The sequence below is a fragment of the Cebus imitator genome, unplaced genomic scaffold, assembly GCF_001604975.1.
Source record: "Cebus imitator isolate Cc_AM_T3 unplaced genomic scaffold, Cebus_imitator-1.0 Scaffold125, whole genome shotgun sequence".
NCBI classification, from domain to species: domain Eukaryota; kingdom Metazoa; phylum Chordata; class Mammalia; order Primates; family Cebidae; genus Cebus; species Cebus imitator.
In genome coordinates, this window is record NW_016107440.1 from 1,836,045 (window position 1) to 1,854,700 (window position 18,656).

The following is an 18,656-nucleotide window of genomic DNA, read 5'->3' on the forward strand; positions in this document are numbered from 1 at the left end:
TTATTAAGAGCCTGACTTATGGGGTGAAAAAAATCCCTTGATTTCTTTTCAATAGGACACATTGAAAATGGGGTTGTATCAAATGATTTTATTATTCCTAAACATTTAGAGGCATTCCTCCTGCATGTCATCTTAGTCAAAAGGCGGAGAAGCGACGTGAAGATGTCCCTCTCCCTGTGTCCATGTGTCCCAGAACTTAAAGTATAATAATAATAATCAATAACTTGGAGCAGGAATACCCCCAAAGCGTTTTTGCTGAAATACGGTATCCTGGGGGTAGGAAGGTGTTTGGGAGTGGGGATTAAAGGATAGGAAAGCATGTATGAAAACAGCTCAACCCTGGCACGTGGAGCTGAGGGGCAGTAGGGAAAGGGTCACCCAGTGTCAGGCCACACTGTGGAGAGCACCTTGACCCTCTGGAGCCCCTTTCCCTGTACTGAGCGGGCAGCATCCCTCACAGCTCTTCCGGGGAAAAGCGTGGGTTTGGGGCTCTGTGGAGGGCAATTCTAAGCCTGCCTCTGTCATGTGTTAACTGTGAGACCATGAGAGAGTGTTCTGGCAATCCCCATCATCACAGTGTCCTTTCCTTGAAAAACTAATGTTTCAGTTTTTTCAGTCATAATTTTAGAGCAGTTTGGAGTTATCCAAATTTACTTCCCCCCTCCCATTTTAAAAGAAACTCACAAATTGGATCTGATAAAAAATGAATGTTTATTTCCAGAGAAACTGGCTTTAAACAACATAAAAAAACAGAAGGCAATGATTCCACAGTTGTAACAGCAGCAAATACTCACTTTCTTCTTGTTCTCTTTGGTCCCACAGCTCATAAACAGCAGGTGGAGATAGGGTTTTATTGCTGGGAGGAACCTCAGAGCTCAGCTCATCCAAGGAGCTTTGTGAAACCCACCCAAGTCTGACTTCATGAGTTACTCACTCACCACTCACATTGCTCACTGTAACAGCAGCCCCAAATAACCTCTGTCTTTGAAGCTGTCACCACTCTCTGGCTTTCATGGGGACTCCATAAGAGAAGGAAGGAAAGTATGAAGCAGGGGCACTGCCAAGAAGAGCCACCACCCAAGTCCTGCCTGCCGTGGCAGCGGAACCAGGGAAATACATCTCCCTGGAGCCTGGGAGGGTCCTGAACAATGTAATATTGCGAATTCTATATCATCCTGGTCATCATCCTGAATCCTGGCCAAAACCAATCAATCAATCAATCAATCTATCTATCTCCTAAAGCTCTTGGAATTCCCAGAGTCATCACAGTGATTTTTGAATATTCACAAGTGACTGGGTTTGGGGACCCCTAGATCGCCTCAGGATGGGGGCTGGCCACTGGGAAGAGTAAGGCAGGATCAGAGAGTTGGGATTTTCAGCCTCACCCCCCAACTTCCAGGAGGAGAGAGAGCCTGAAGGTTGAGTTGATTATCAATAGCCAATGATTTAATCAGTCATGCCGACATAAAGAAGCTTCCATAAAAACCCAAAAGGACTGGGTTTGGAGAGCTGACCGTGCAGAGGTTCCTGGAGGGCAGCACCCCTCCTCCTAGACTCCGCCCTGTGCATCTCTGCCATCTACCTGTTCTCTATGTATCCTTTGTAATATCCTTTTCAATAAACCTGTAAATGTGAGTCAAGTGTTTGCCTGAGTTCTGGGAGCCACTCTAGCAAATTATTCAAAACCAAGGTGGGGGTCCTGGGAACCCCGATTTACAGCCAATCAATCAGAAGCACACGCCACACCAGTGCTTATGACTGGCCCAGAAGTGGGTGCCGGGTGGGAGCAGTCTCGTGGGACTGACCTCTCACCCTGTGGGATCTAAGGCTACCACTAGGTACATCGCATCAGGATTGAATTGAACCAGAGGACACCCAGCTGCCATCCACTGGATAGTCCACCGCAGACCTGGCTGTTGATGGGGAGAAATCCTTATCCCTTTTGGTGACCTAAAGTGAAGCATTCTGTGTTGTTGAGAGAATAGGAAAAAAACCAGTTTGGTTTGTTTTTTTTTCCTCTCTCCAGAACAGCCAACTAGGGTAGAGTGAACACAGTGGCCTCAGCACTGCTGCATCCCAGGTACGAGTCCTCAGGGCAAACAGCCCAGCCGGAGCACGTGGGTAGGAGCCTGGTCTTCCCCAGGGCCAGATGCACCCAAGGCTTTCACACCCACTTCTAACAGACCAGGGGAAGGAGACACAGCCAGAGCTAATTCCATGCAGAGATCACCCTATCTTGTCACTTCCACATAATGCTTGTTATTTTTCCTCCACCCATCCATGTCCCAAGTCACTCTTCATAAAAATTCTTGAGAACAATCAAGGGCGTGTGTGTGTTTTTGGGAAGGGATGCCCTGTGTGGTGTCTTCTGCAGCTGGGACTGAGGGGTGGAGAGACGCAGCCAGGGGAGGGGAGGGGAGGGCAGGGTGGCCAAGGCAAGCTGGTGCACCATGGCAGCCAAGTGGGAGAGCCTGAGAGCCCCCCAGGAAGAACAAGGGGGTCCTGGGGCTGGTGGAAGATGCCACTATTCATGCCCCAAATGCACAGTGCACGGGTTGGAAGGAATGCTGTGTCAATGCAGTGAGACTCAAGCAAGCAGCAGACTCAGGCTTCTGCCTAATATCAGGCCAAAAGACCCTTCCCCTACAGAATGGCCCCAGCTCCTTGTCCAGAAGATTCTCCGTTCCCTTCCTGGCCCTTTGTCAATGGCAAAAAGTCACTTAAAGACATCTGCAAGTTGGAAGCCAGGGCTCAGCTATTTCCATTTTTAAATCACAACCCTTTCTAGATTGCTAATTCTGCCCACACCTGGTTCTCTTTGGTTTGATGAGTTGGTTTCTCCTCTGGGCATGTACAAATGAGTTGAATACCCCTGTCTCACTCCCAATTCCCACCACCTTTGAGTTGGAAGGGTGTCTGGTTTGGGAGACAAATGCTGAGAGCCTCGCCCTGCCACTTGTAGGGGGCCAAGTCAGACGTCCCCTAAAGCCTCCAGCTCTGCTATCTGTGCACAAAAAGCACAGCAGGCCATGCCAGAGGAGGGAGCTCAGCGGATCTGGGCAAACATGATGGGGATGAGGTGCCCTAGGACTTTGGATACTCCTTGAAAAATTCCTCCCCACAACACCTCACGGCCTCACCAGCAGTTTCTGCTGAGGTCAACCGGCAGGATCACCTGAGCCCTCAGTCCTGGCTTAGCAAGCCCCACTGCCTTAGTCCAGGCTGCTACAGCCAAGTACCCTAGCCAGGGCAGCTCATAAAGCAAATGTACTGCTCACAGTTCTGGAGGCTGAGGTTCAAGATCAACGCACCAGCAGATCCGGTGTCTACACGGCTGTCCGCCTCTTCACGGTCTCCTCCCACGCTGGCAAGAGAGTGAGGGAGTGGCCGGGGGTCCCTTTTATAAGGGCACTTATCCCCACCCACATGGGCTCCACCCCCACGACCTAATCACCTCCCAGAGGCCCCACCTCCTAATCCCATCATTTGAGGGGTTAGGATTTCAACACAGGAATTTGGAGGGGACACAAACATTCAGTCCATTGCACCCACAGAAAACCCAGAGAAACCCCAAGGCCCCCCATCACCCACGGTTGACTCCAAACACCTGTGTTTCTCCTCCTTTCGTGCCCCAACTTCTGAAACCTTCCTGCAGGGGCCCTGGGCTCCTCGCTGGTGAGCCGTGTAATCACCCATTCCCTCCGCCTCTGCCCCAGGAGTTTCTTCTATTTTCCTGTTCTAAATAAGACCTGCTTCCTGCCTGCCTAACCTTTCCAGTGAGGACTTCTTTTCTTTCCTTTTTTCTTTTGAGACGGAGTTTCACTCTTGCTGCCCAGGCTGGAGTAGAGTCGTGTGATCTTGGCTCACCGTAATTTCCACCCCCCAGTGCTGGGATTACAAGTGTGAGTCCCACGTCTGGACAGATTCTTGTGTAATTTTCACCTTTTAAGGTGGCTGCTAAGAACTTTAAAATTGCATGTGTGGCTCACCTTTCATTTCTATTGGATTCTGCTGCTCTAAAGAGGCTTTTTGCCAGTCACTGAAATCTAAATCCCATGTTCAAATGTCCCACTTTATAATTGCCATTGCCCATCTTCTTTCTCTCTCTTTCCTTCCCTCCCTCTCTCCCTCCCTCCTTCCTCCTTCCTTCCTTCCTTCCTTCCTTCCTTGAGACAGGGTCTTACTCTGTCACCCGGGCTGGAGTGCAGTGATGTGATCACAACTCACTGCAGCCTCAACCACCTGGACTCAAGAGACCCCCCTGGCTCAGCCTCCCCAGTAGCTAAGGCTACAGGCATGCACCACCACATCTGGCTAATTTTTACAATTTTTTTTTAGGAAAGGGGTCTCTCTGTGTTGCTCCGGCTGGTTTGAACTCCCGGCCTCAAGCAATCCTCCCACCTCAGCCTCCCAAAGCACTGGATTACAGGCGTGAGCCTCAGCGCCCGCCCTCATCTTCTTAGCGTGATCCCTCAGGTCTCTGACTCAGCGGTGCCCCAGCCTCCCACAGACCACGCAGCCCAAGGCCTTCCCACCCTCTCACCCCTCCTGTCCCTGCTGGCCCTCTCCTCCGACTCTACTCAGGATCCGTGTTATCTGCTCTCCAAGCACTCCCACTCGTTGCTAACGTCTTACTTCCTCACACTTGCACGGGGAAACTCTAACCCTGGTCGGGTCTAACTCCACCCACACAGCCCAGCACAGCTGGAAAAAAACCCATGCCCCCATGCCAATGGGCTGATTTAAACTCAGAGCCTAAAGACCCAGGGGCGCTGGCTGTCCGCGGGCTCCCACCTTTCCCATCCCACCCATCAGCTCTCTCTCCCTCTCCCAGACGCCACATCCCACCTGCTCCTCCTCTTCACTCTAGCTTTTCTGTTTGACAGAGAAAATAGAAGCGCTGCTTAGAGCGCCACGGGCAGGTTCCAGGGCAGAAGAGACACACTGAAGGGATGCAGGGGTAGTCACCTAGGACCTCACATTTTTGGGGTGTGCTACATGTACCGGTTTGGAAGAACTCAGTGTGGAATAACTCCTGTAGCCCTTGCAAAAGCATATGAGCCAGGGGCTGTGGGTTTCCCATTTCTTAGGGGAGGGGAAGCTAAGGATAAGAGCTTATTCAAGTTTTCCCAGCGAGCACTCAGCAGAGATGTGGTCTGAGCTTGCCCAGCTGCAGAGCATGTCTTTTTTTTTGAGATGGAGTCACACTCTGTCGCCCAGGCTGGAATGCAATGGCTCAATCTTTGCTCACTGCAACCTCTGCCTCCCGGGTTCAAGTGATTCTCCTGCCTCAACCTCCCAAGTAGCTGGAAATACAGGTGCACACTGCCATGCCTGGCTAATTTTTTTGTATTTTAGTAGAGACTGGGTTTCACCATGTTGCCCAGGCTGGGCTCAAACTCCTAAGCTCAGGCAATCCGCTGGCCTCAGCCTCCCAAAGTGCTAGGATTACAGACGTGAGCCACTGCACCCGGCCCCAGAGCCTGCCTTTTTAAGCACACACAAAGCCATCCCCACAACAGAGACTTCCGAACTTTAGACTCAGGTGTCAGAGCCGAGTGAGACTGTGTATGGGTCTGTGCCAGCGACGTGATCACACCCTGAATTTCCTACCTGCTGGGTCACATTTGGGCAACCTTGCACTTGAACCAGGCTTGTGCTGGTCCGCAGTGGGGAGAAAAGGGAGAGGGGAGAACAGACCAGCTTGAGTGACAGTAAATGACAGAAGTCCTGGGTCCCCATCTCATGCCTCTTTGTGGCCCTTGCTACACACGGCACCTGTGGGGCCCCTTAATATATTTGCTGAAAGATGAAGATGAAGAAATGAATGGATGAGCAAGCAAGGGAGTGGAGGCCAGGAGCTATGAGAGGAGGACAGGGGAGGCCACAAGGAATAACCGCCCCAGCCACTTATCACCCACTCTACTCCAGGGATACCAGAAGCCCCCCTGCCCACCCAGGACTCTATCCTCACCACAGGCCTCCTTGAAGCCTGTCCACTCCAGATTGTACCAGGCTAGTGGGACAGGCTGGTGGCAACCCCCTCAGACCCTCCTCACTGCCCCCATCCCTGGAGTGACAGTGTGGTCCAGGTCTGGGGTTTTCGGTGAAGACAGGGAAGGGAGGCTCCAGTCCATGCCCATCTGCAAGGGAAGGAGCTCCTGGTGCCTCTGTACCCCCTCTCTCCCTCTTCCCGATGCCTCCTGGAAACAGCAGTCCCCACCCTGGGACAAGAAAACGCATCCCTTGGCTCTTCTAGTAGCAAACTTCAGAGGGTCCCTGGAAGCAAAATGCCTCTGATCAGGATGAGGAAGGGATAGACACACACACGCAGGAGAGACAGGAGCCCTCAGGACCCAGTATGTCTTATAGTTTCTAATATTTGAGAAACAGGACTAAAGGAACTTGCCCAATTTCCTGGAGTATCTAGGCCTCATGAGAAGCCCGCTAGTAACCAGAATGCTGCTTTCTTCAGCAGAAGGCTGAGATCAGCCCAGAAACACTCTCCAGGCCAGGTGTCCCTGAGAAGGGGCACGGGTGTTTCCCAGGAGGCCCTGGGTGGCAGCTGCTCCTCCCACCTCGCTGTCTCCCCCTGCCCTTCTTCACCACCTCTGCAAGCTGTGCAGAGGATTCCCAAAGACCAGGGAGGGGAATAAACGAGGATCGAGGGGTGACTGTGTACAAAGCGCCTTACCCAGGTTAGGTCACATAATCCTTCCAAAATGCCCATGGGAATAGTAACATCATTCTCCCTTTGTAGGCAAGGACGCTCAAGATTAGAGGGTCAGGGCCCCAGGAGAAACAGAGGACCCCCTCAGATTAGGATACTTCCCGAGGTTTCACAAAGGGAATGCCTCAAAGGTGTGGCCAGGGTGTGACACCCACAAGGACAGAGCAGCATCTGTGGTGCTACCACCCTTGGGCCCAAAGCATCAGGCATGGGAGCAGTTCCCAGAACCTGGAAGGGGAAGCCGAGGCAGACAGGGCAGCTTCTGAGGAGCTGTGGTCTTTGGTGGAGGGACAGGGGCAGCCTGAGGTGACCCCGTAGCACAGAAGCTGGCAGAGTAAGTGCTCCAGCTTCCCTACCTCCCCTCACCCAGCTCCTGCCACAGCTCCCCAGTGAGGTCAAGAATAGCATACCACACGTGGGGATGCCGAAGTCCCCTGCACTAGGCCTGAGTTCACCTGTGGAAGGACACACAGCTAGTGTGTGCACTATGGGTTCACGGCCATCCCTGACACACCGCAGCGTGTGTCACCAAGCCGTTGTATAGAGGGATGGCCCACTGGGCAAGAGAGACCCAGAGCACACCTGGCCACGTGCTACCCCAGGACCACAGACCTGTCTGCTGTTTGTGGGCTGTAGCTCTGAATTGGGTTAATAGCCCCATCTCCTGCTCCAGAGCCTGACGCTGCCACCTGGAGAGGGCGGTGACCCTTCCAGAGGCCCCAGCCAGCCCCTTCCAGGAAATCCATTCCCACCTTTGGGCAGCGGCCCAGCAGCCCTCAGCTGCACCAAGTGAACCGGGGAGATCTGACAAACGAGAAGGTAGATGAGGGGTTCCCCCAGGGGGATCATTTCATTTTATGGGGGAGGAATGGGGAGGCCAGGGGTGGAGGCAGGGAGCGACTGGGCTGCGGGTGTTGGCAGCCGCCAGGAGCATGTGTAACTCATTAGCCCCAGGTCCTGTTTGCGGCCACAGATGACGCCATGAGTGGAGGGGGCTGGGGCCGCAGGGGCGAGTGGGACTGCAGTATTTTTCTGACACTAACACCTCTCTCTGGCCCTGGGAAAGTGCTGCGGAGGAGCCAGGCCCAGCCAGCCCCCCACCCACTCCCAGCTCGGCCTCCTCCTCCACCTCCTGGTGCCAGACTGGAGAGGCCCCAGCTGCATATTGGGGAAGCCAAGCTGGGAAGGGGGAAGGTGCGGTGGGGGGAAGAAGAGGGTGGCCAGACACCAGACCCTGGGGGTTCGGTTCAGAGGGTGGTGTGAGCGAGCATCCATCAGAGGCCGCCAGAGGCAGCCTGGCTCCAGAACCTTCCAGGTCCTATTTGGACTTGGCCCTTCCAAGTAGTTCCAGCCCTACACGAGGTGAGGAGGACTGGGCCTTCCATCAACAGCACCCTGAGGAGGACAGCAATGACCAAGACGCAAAGGAGGGGGCAGATTCCAGAGGTGGCCCTGACCAGGCCTGCAGGGAGGGGAGGCCCCAAAGGCATCAGAGAGCAAGGGGTGTCTAGGGGGGCCTTGAAGGGTGCGGAGACAGGATGACCTGGAGGAGCCGGGCAAGGTGGCTGCTCAGGGAGGGGACAGAGGAGCCAAGGCACCTGACAGTCCCTTCTTTTCCTATCTCACCTGGCATGTGAAAAAAGGGAAGAGATAAAAGCAGGGAGGGCAAAGAGAGGCGAGGAGGGGCAAGAAGGAAAGCAAAAAGCAGCAGGTCCCGTGCAGAAGTGGAATGGTGCCTGCAGGCGCTGCTCCGCTCGGGGAGGGTCCCTTCCTCTGCACTAAGAAGCTCCCTGGGCATCGAGCCCCACCCAGCCCATACTCCCAGGGTGTCCCCTCACCTCCTCTCTTTTCCTCCCCTGGCCTCTGGTGGTGGCTGCAGGGAGTGCCTTTTATCTCTGGACCGACAACCTGCCCAAGCCCATGAAAGAGGGACCAGCACCTCCACCTCCAGGAAGTGCCGCCTTGTCCAGTGGGTGAGCCGCCTGTCACCTGCCATTTCTTGTCCCTGTTTCTCAGGTGGGTGGGAGGAGGGCATGCATGGGTGAACCAGGTGAAGGCTGGTGCGTGAACAGGGCACTCACACTTGCTGGTTGGGGGTGCCAGCAGCCACATCGTGAACCGAGCTTTTCCAGGTTTGAGGCAGATTTGGTACTTGGATTCCCACGTGCCTCCTTGTCTATTTCCTAATTGGTTCCAAATCCAGAGGTGAGGCGAGTCACTCCTTAGCACCCTCGGGCCAACCCCGTGGAGTCCCCATCCTGGGAAGGGGCCTGCATCCCAGGTTTGGAGGCTCAGAGTCGGGTTCCAGCTCCACCACTGACGATGTGAGCGGACTTAGCCCATCATTTACCAACAATCACAAAGACTTCCTGGACACCTGCCACCTACATGGTCCCGAGAGAATTCCAAGAGGAGGCAAAACACTGTCCTGACCTTGAGGTCTCAGTGACGATGAGACCTGCACTCCATAGCGCACGGACCACGGGAGCGGGGCAGCTCATCACGTGCAGCAGGAACAGCAGGGAGCCTGCCAGGACCAGACCAGGCTCAGCAGATCCCACTGGCAGGAAAGGCTGTGTCTTACATTCATGTCGGGGCTGTACGTTCGTGACTTTGCCTCCTCTGATCCCACTATCCCCAAGGGCAGCTCCAACCAGAAGTGCTGTCCCTCCCCACCTCCTCCCACCACTTGCCCTCCATTGAAGGAGGAAGTCCCATAAGGACTTGGAGCTTGTCCTGGGCCTCACGCTTCACCGTCTTCATTTACTAAGTAAAGGCTGAAGGGCAGCCCTGACTGGTTTCACGGGTGCTGGCTCTCCCTTCCTTTCCCATCTCTTCCCACCCTCCCCCTCCTCTCTGCCCGGCCCCATCCTTTCCTCTTCCTCTCCCATTTCACTCTGCAAAGATGAGGATCAAAGAAACAGCAAAACCCTTCAGAAACAGATCAAATCTGGCTTGAATTTCCCCAAGTCAAGTTCAGAAATGAAAGGAAAGGGGGGAAAAATCAAATTGGAAGCACAGAACTCTGACGTCACTGGCTTCATCTCAACTCTGCTCTGCCCGGGTTCCAGCCCCCAACCTGGCAGCCAGGAGTGAAGACAGACCCAGAGAAGTCGGCAATCAGGTGTAGAAGGTGAATGCTTTGCCAAATTTAGACTTCAAGGATCCCTCTGTTCATCCATCCACCCATTCATCCATCCATCCATCCATTCATCTATTCATCCATCCATTCATCCATCCATCCATCCATTCATCTATCCATCTATTCATCCATCCATCCAGCCATTCATCTATTCATCCATTCATCCATCCATCCACCCATTCATCCATCCATCCATCCATTCATCTATTCATCCATCCATTCACCCATCCATCCATCCATTCATCCATCCATCCATCCATTCATCTATTCATCCATCCATTCATCCATCCATCCATTCATTCATCCATCCATCCACTCATTCATCCATTCATCTATTCAACCACCTGTCCATCCACCCATTCATTCAAAAAATGCCTAGCAAGCACCTACCGCATGCTGGGCTTGGGAGACATCAATAAACAAAACGGAGATGCCTGCTATGGTCTGGCCTATATTCTTGCCATGGGGAACGGATAATGAAATATGTAAATAAGGACACTACAGTGTCAGGAGGAAGTCAGACCATGGAAGAAAGGAAAAAAGGGTCAGGAAAAGGGGCATGGAAACTCAGGCCTCAGAGAAGGTGGGAGCTGAGCAAAGTCCTGGGGGAGATGAGAGCATGAACCAAGCGGGACGGGGCAGTGACACACACTGCGGGATGTCAGGGGAGCACCCTTCTAAGGGCAGAAGCTTCAGGTGAGTGAGCCAGAGGTTCCCCCCCAAGGCTGCAGCAGTGCAGAGGGGAGAGGCACGGGACCTCCTGGGTACATTGTCGGCACCCAAGTTTTCACTCCTGCTGAAGTAGAGCCACAGCCATGCCTAGCACAGCGTCATATTCTGATTTGGGGTTGAAAAGGGCCACACCCCTCATGCAATGGCCAGGTCTGATTTTACACACAGAATTTTAGAACCAGATAGGACCTCAGAGATACCCCCCTACATCCCCAATTGGCAGATGAGTACACGGAGGCCCACAGAGGGTCACATGCCCAGGAAGGGCGGGTCAGTCTAGATTCCATACCTCTGAACCTCTGCTGTCTGCTCTGCCCTGGGACCTGGCATCAGGGAACCCTGGGACAGGACATAGCTGGCCTGGCTCTCAAAGTGCCCTCTCACGGAGCCCCCACAGCAGAGGGGCCCAGAAGGTACAGTGGCCAGGGCTGCTGTTCCTTTTCAGTTCTCTGGTCCAAATGAGATTTAAAAAAAAAAAATCTGGGGTTCAGGAAAAGGGAGGGTAAGATGAGGTACTGGGAGGAGGGTATGGTGGTCCCAGGGACATCCACCCCTCCCACCCCTGTGGCTCCCCAGGCTGGCCCTGATGGTCCTCTCTAATCACCCCACTGTGCTGTACGCAGTCTTTCCAGCCAAACCAAGTCTCTTTACTGATGTGTCAGTGGATATGGACGCCACCTTCCCCTTTGCTGATGGAGTGATGGGGGCTCTGCATGGGGCCAGCACCCCAGGCCTTCTCCTCGGCCCAAGTGGTATGAGCCTTCCAGAAAGCCTGACACAGCTTGGTGTTACATAGCTAGGAATACCTTCCCCACCTCTCCTCTTAAACAATCTTATTCAGTCTTCCAGCCCTTTTCCAGAAAGCTCTCTGCCCGCTTGGCTTCATTATTCACACACACTTTGGCCTACTTCATATTTGAGGTAACTGTTCCCATGCCAGCCCCTTCTACTGGGATCATAAGCCCTTTGAGGGCAAATACTCGTTTCTCTTTGGTGCACCACTGGCTGCCCACCCTGGCCTGATGCACCATGGATCCTCAGAATACGCTTGTTGATTGGAATCCGGAGGAAGAACCACCCTGGTGAAAGATCCTAGGGTGGGGTGAGCAGCTGCATGGGTCAGAAGCCCAGATCTCCTGTCTCCTCTGCCCGCAGAGACCCTCCCTGCTCCCTGCCTCTCTGAGCCACCACGATTCTTTCCCTACACTCAGCACCAGGTGGGAGGAATACAGAATTGGCGGAAGAGAGGAGTGAAGTCATTGCTCTTGAGTAATTTCAAGAGGCAGCTGGCAGAGTGGAGCAAAACGAGAGAAGCAAAAGGCCTGTCTCTCCTTCGTGGGAACCCTCTAACGGCTCTTCGGTAAGTTTCATTCTATTTCTCTTTGACATGCGGGTGAGTTCTCCTCTCCTGGCACGCGCTGCCATGAGGAGTGTACTTGTTCATGCAGCAAGGGTTTATCGGGCACCGGCTGGGTGCACAGGAGCCAGGCTGGTGGAAAAGTGTGCTGGGCTCCTCTGAAAGAAACCGCATCACTGGGGTCTCCAGGGTTTTGGCAAATAAGCATCCCCTGAGATGCAGGGCCTTCTGGGTCACTGGTGTGGGGTCCCCTTTCTGTGGCAAGACCAGGGCCTTGCACCCAGGGGCAGGATGAGCACCTTGGAGGGCTGTGTCTGCCCCTCACAAATGCTTCAGAAAGTGGGTAGGAGGCCCTTCTCCTCACCTAAGAGGGTCTGCGTGACTGGCTCAGAGCCCCTTGCCTGACCACAGTCTCTCTCTCAGAGTGAGGAGGCTGGTGCTGGACCCCCTAGGACTCATGAGCTGTGTGATCTGTCCATCTGTTAAATGAGTACTCATCTTGCTGACAGGTTTGTTGAAATGAATGAGAAAACTCATTGGAAAAGACCTTTTAAAGCATCAAGTTCAATAGATGCACTATTAACTGGGGAGGTCACCAGCACTCAACAGCAATGTCGAGGTTGGGTGTGAGGTAGGGGTCCTCCACCCCCAGGCCAGGTCTGGTGCCCCAGGACTGAGCTAGCTGCACTCACCGTCCTCACACAGGTTCAGTTTGGACAGGCTCCTGACATCAAAGGAATCCTCGCAGATGGAGTTGGCGTCGCAGTCGCTGACGGTGTGCAGGTACATGGCTTTGTTCTCCATCGCACCCTGCAGCAGCTGCAGAGATGGCAAGAGGGGAGGAGAGGGAGGATGGATGCAGGGAGAGAGACAGAGAATCAACTGTAGGTGGAAACAGAAACAAACGGATAGAACAAGGCGCCCACCCCTGGTTCTGAGCCTGAACGCTGGGACCCTCTGCTCATCACCAGGACCCAGGTGCCATCTTCCAGGTCCTTGGGGCCCCGATGCCCCCACCCCCAGCTTCCTCAGGGCTTCAGAAGACCAAGACCCTTAGACCTTTCTGATGGTGGGATGTAACCCTTCCTTTCAACAACTCTCAGCAGGGCTGGAGTCCTGAGCTGGGGCCACCGTGGGTCACACTGGGCGGGCCAGGAGGAAGTAACCCTGCTGACCCAAAAGGTGACCTGTGAGCAGGTTCTGAGCCCTTGGAAGCCCTGGGCATGCTGGAGAGACTTGCGCTTCTGTTCTGTGTTGGAAATGAAGGAAGGAAACTAGACACGAAGGCGCCTTTCAGAGGGGCACAGAGACCACCTGCAAACACAGCTGCAAAGACCAGGGCTGCTCCCAAATCCAACGACACTGGCATGTCGGAAGGAGTGCAGCTCAGTGGGACCACAGCAGGTATCCGTCTACCGTGGTGGGGCCGGAAGAGCAGGGAGCCTCTGCTGGGACCCCCACACACTAAGTATCTGGGCAGTTTTTGGCCAGGGGAGGGATCCTGTCTGTACGGCCCCCTGAGCTGACTCACTGGGTCTCTGGGTCTACACCACAGTGTTCCAGGAACATATATATTGACTTAGGAGAATCCTATGCTCTTTGAAAGGAAACAGCCTGTTTACACAACGTGTACAACACGATCTCATTTTGGAAGAGATGCACATGTAAGATGCGTGTGGCTGTCAGACGCTATGATGGCTCCAGGTGAGAAATGTATTACTGGACCGTGGCTGGAAGGGATTGTGGGGATTCATATTCCTTTTTGCTTTCAGATTTTCTGGGTTTTCTATGATGCATTTGCATTCCTTATGTAATGAGAAGAGTCTGTTTTTTTAAGTCAAATTACAAAGTATTTACATCAATTACTTGATATTGTTTTTGTCACAAACATGCTCAGTGACTTTATAAATTATTCTCTACTTTCATCAAAGTTCCAGCCATAAGTTTATCTAGACCTTTGTTTCTGATGCTCTTTAGCTATCTGGACATTTAACCAAAAAATAGCCACTGTTTGTTTAAATAATAAATCCTTTGGAAGGTAAAAGCCCCATGAGGATGGGTCCCAGGCCAGCCTCAGATGCAATGGAGCAAACTCAACCTTTCAACCCAGAGGAGGCTGGGAGGAGAGGATGCAGGGGCTGGCAGGTGGCAGTGGGGGGACAATGCCTGTTGATTGAGAGATCAGTCAATCAGTTCCTCTTCAGAGGGAGGGTGGGCAAGGAGGCGTGGCAACTTTCAAAAATAGACATAATCAGGGAAGGAGGCTGGCCGGGTTGCTGTGCAGCAGAGCAGAACATGAGCCCCGTATTTTCTTTTTCTTTCTTTCTTTCTTTTTTTTTTTTTTTTTTTTTTGAGATAGGTCTCACTCTGTTACCCAAGCTGGATGGCAGTGGTGCAATCTCGGCTCACCGCAGCCTCCACCTCCCGGGTTCAAGTGATCCTCCCAACTCAGCCTCTAGAGAGTAGCTGGGATTACAGGCACATACCACCACATCCTGCTAATTTTTTGCAGTGATGGGTTTTCACCATGTTGCCCAGGCTTGTTTGAAACTCCTAGACTAAACGATCTACTGGCCTCGGCCTCCCAAAGTGCTGGGATTACAGGTCTGAGCCACTGTGCCCGGCTGAACCCCCTATTTTCATGACTTGAGTTTGGTCTCCAGACACCTCTGACATTAGGGCTGAGAGGAGATCAGAACTGACCAGTCACTGTATACATGTCCTTCCAATGACCCAGGACGGCTGGAGGCCTCTGCTCTTAGCCCTTCTCTACGACCCCCATGACGGGCACGCACACGCATAGCCATGGGGCTCCCAGTCTCTGCGGGCCTCTCCACCAGGCTGTGGGAGGGATGGAACAGGGGGTGGTCCGCAGCTCTGCCAGGATCTCTCCTCCCTGCCTCGGACACCACCCATTCTGGCTTCCCTTTGCTGCAGTGGTGTCCAGTTCTCCGGGCGCCGAATCCGGGCCCTCCACCCAAGTCCTCCACCCAGGGGAGGCCTCTAGGTGGGGCTCCAGGCAGCTCCAGCTCTGCTCGGCTGCAAGGGACCCTCCCTCATTTCATGAGCACTGTGTAGGGCACCCCTCCCTCTGGCGTCACTCCTGGGGGGCTGTGGAGCAGGAGGTCCATGTCCCTTCTGCCTGCAGTAACACTCCCTCTGCTACAGGCAGCCGCCTCTGCTGCCCAGAGGCCACCCAGAGCTGGACAGGGCACTGCTGCCGTGCTGAGACTAGACAGTGAGGTGAGAGGACCCACTGCCGTGTCCACCTTCCTCCTCTTCTCATCAGCTCCTGGGACGGGGCTGGGATTCACACTTGTTAGCCAGAATGTGTCTGAAGGGTGGCCGTCTCCTTCCTCCTTCCCACATTTCAGCCTAGGAGCAGGAGCCCAGGGGAGCTGCTGGGGAGAGGGGCTGGGGCCGAGTGGGGCCAGATGTGAGTGCACAGGGCTCGGAAAAGTTCAGCCAATTCTGCTCATGTTTGTTACTTGGAATGAAACCTACGCATGTTGGGTCTGCCCAGGTTTTCTTGGGAGCTGTTTTTCTTTCTTGGGGAAGGGGCAGGTTTGGGGACCCTCAGATCATGGGTCTTACTGCCTTAGGACCAAGTCTGTGCTCTAGAAGACGAAACTGATGGCAAGTGCGGGGATGGCAGGGGAATCCCTGGCACCTGCACATACCCCACAGGGTACAGGCCATTTGCCACCTGGGATGCTCCTCCCAGAAGCACTGTGATGGGGGCAGGCTGGTGGCATTTGCATTCCATCACAACCATTTTAAAGATAGGCCAACCCAGACCAAAGAGGCAAGAAGGAACGAATATCACAGCAGGAAGAGGCCCCGGGCACGGGTTTCCCACCCAGGGCACCGGCTCAGTGGCAGGGTTGCTTTGTCTAGGAATTGCATGTCAGCGCCTTTTGGTGGCCACTTTCTGGGTCCCAGATCAGGTGAGAAGAGAATCCCACCTCGGAGAGCCAGTCAGTGTACTCCAGCAGGTGGGGCTCCTGGGACTGAGGCAGGGCTCTGAGAGCTTGGAGCACATGGGCAAGATGTGGAAGCCACGGTGACCTGTAGGTGAAGTCCAAAGAGCCTGGACCTCAACTTGCAACTGAAAGAGGAAGTCTTGCTCTAACGGGGGTGCGTGGGGGAATGCCCTCTCCACTAACCTCTTGGCAGTCATGATTTACTTCCAGGCAATTAGAAGGGCAGGTTCAGGGCCAGGAATCTGCCTCTAGATTCTGCATTTTCGAACTGGAAAAGCCCTCAGCCCTCAGTGCCCTGCAGCCCTGGCTCTCTGCAGGAATGCGGGGAGCACAGAGGCCAAGGGCTCCCAGCCTAGCTCCTCTGCTTCTTGGTTTCTTGGGGAACCTGGCTCAGTCAGCTGACCTCATTCGGCCTCAGGTACATCACCTCTAAGATGGGAAGGTCGGTATCTGCTGGTCACTCAGGGTCACTGTGAGCCTCCCATGAGATAATACACGTGGCATGGCTTTACAAAGAAGGTCACTCAGGGGAGCTGGTGGCAGAGCCTGATGAGAATAAGCACCCTCCAGCATCTTCTGACCCTGCCAGGCAGCCAGGTAGAGAGGCGTCCAGGTTCCCAGGGCCTCCTTCCTACCTAACCAGTCCCAGAAACAAAGCTGTTTGAAGTTCCCTTTGCAAAAGGCAATCGCAAATGCACTCTAGGGCTGAAATTTGGACCTTGGCTCTCCAGTCCTTCTCTGGACGTCAGAAGGACTGAATTCTTCCTCTGAGTAGGTGGCACAAGTCTCACTTGCTGCTCCCAAGTCAGTTTCTCTGGGTACCAGCATCCAAATCTGTAGGGTTTACCGCTTTTCTTTGGATTGCCTCACTTGAAACTCCTCAACACCAAGGAAAAAATCACATTGAGTGTGGCCCCTCTCCAGAGAGAGAATCGCTAAGGAGGTTTTAAATGTTTTCCTCCTTTAACTGTGTTTAGTTATGAAAAATCATAACCCAAAGCTGGACAGGGACAGATGCTTTAGAAATCACCTCTCCTGGCATATACCCACTTCTGGCACATGCCCATGCACACACATGCACACACCCACACATGCACACGTACACGCACACGCACACATACCCACACATGCACACATACACACGCACATGCACACATGCACATACAGCCACATACCCACACATGCACACGCACATGCACACACAGCCACATACCCACGCATGCACACGTACACACACGCACACACACACATACCCACACATGCACACGTACACACACGCACACACACACATACCCACACATGCACACGTACTCACATGCACACAGACATGCACAGGCGCATGCACACACCCACACATGCACATGTACACACATGCACATGCACACATGTACACACATCCACACACCCACACATGCACACGTACTCACATGCACACAGACATGCACAGGCACATGCACACACCCACACGTGCACACGTACACACATGCACACACACATGTACACACACATCCACACACATACATGCACACACATGCACAGGCACATGCACACACATGCACACACACACACACGTGCACCTGAGCTATTTGTACCCTGAGTAGGCTCTTGGGCTGTGACATGAGTCAGGTTGGGTTGCCACCAAGGCAATAGCTTCACTCTGGCACCCCAAGTGCAGGCTCACACTCTCCAGCCCAAGCAGCTGCACAAGGGCCCAGTGGATATCTGTGGGCCCAGCCAGCGGGGACATTCTCACCTGGAGCAGGCGCCTCCAGGCTCTGGGTCCTGAAGTTTCCCAAACTCTGTGCTCCGCTCCATTTAGCTCATCCCACTCTCCTCCAGATGCCTTTGAGAGAGCATGCCCAGGAGACAGGACAAAGTTAGTACCAAGACTCACCTGAGTGCCCCTGGCTGAGGCTGTGGAGCCTTGTCCCCTCAGATCCCGGCATTCGCCATGGTGGCCGGAGAGCTGGTTGCCACCACGCTGAAACTCAGGCCTTCCCTCCAACCGCGTCCCCACAGCCAGCCAAATCCAGATGGAGTCATAGAAAGGAGCTGCAGGGGTGCCCAGGGACGAGTCTCAGAGCAGGACCACAGGGGCCACTTCTGCAGAAGCACCGGGTCAAGATGCAACCTGTGGCGGAGTGGGGGTCTGCGCCTGGGGGACCCCGAATGGGGGGTCTGCACCTGGGCGTCCCTGTCCTTGGTGCCTGGCCCTGGGCAGCGATCAGAAGATGTTCTGGGGAGGCAGCAGCAAGCTCCTCCAGGTACTGCCTGAGATGCGAACTGCAGCTGCTCTCGCCGCCAGTCTGTATAAAATAAAGTTCTTGGAGCAGTTGCGGAGGCTTCTGCAGTGGGGTCTGGAATACGGCCCCCCTCCTGCGGCCAATCGTGGCATTACAGCCCCATGTGGGAACGCCCGCGCGCCCCAGAGCAGCGCGATCGGCCTTGGCCTTCGGACTCCACGGGCTGTTGAAAAGGCCCTGCACAAAATACTTTTTGGAAAGCTTCTGGGGGAGTGGCGGCTAGACCTGGCTATGAGCCACGCAAGAACACCAGTCTTGTACATTTATTTATAGGACAGAATTGGCATGGCTCAATTCATTCACCAAACTTGGCACAGAGTTCTTTACGTATTTTCCCGGAGTCACAGTCATCCCCAAAGGACACGGATTGGCCATACCGGGGGTAGTCGGAAAAGTGCCCCAGGGGGTT

General features: G+C 54.0%; 1 protein-coding gene across 1 annotated transcript in view; it reads right to left on the reverse strand.

Annotated features, from left to right (window-relative positions):
• Positions 1-18,428, reverse strand: part of SCARA5 (scavenger receptor class A member 5) — a 123,087-nt gene extending 104,659 nt beyond the window's left edge. Inside the window, exons 1-2 of the mRNA XM_017540425.2 lie at positions 17,839-18,428; positions 12,654-12,780 (exon numbers count right to left, since the gene is read on the reverse strand). Of these exons, the coding sequence (XP_017395914.1) occupies positions 12,654-12,765 (112 nt within the window). The 5' untranslated portion in view covers positions 12,766-12,780; positions 17,839-18,428. The remainder of the gene's footprint in view (positions 1-12,653; positions 12,781-17,838) is intronic.
• Between the last annotated feature and the right edge of the window lie 228 nt (positions 18,429-18,656).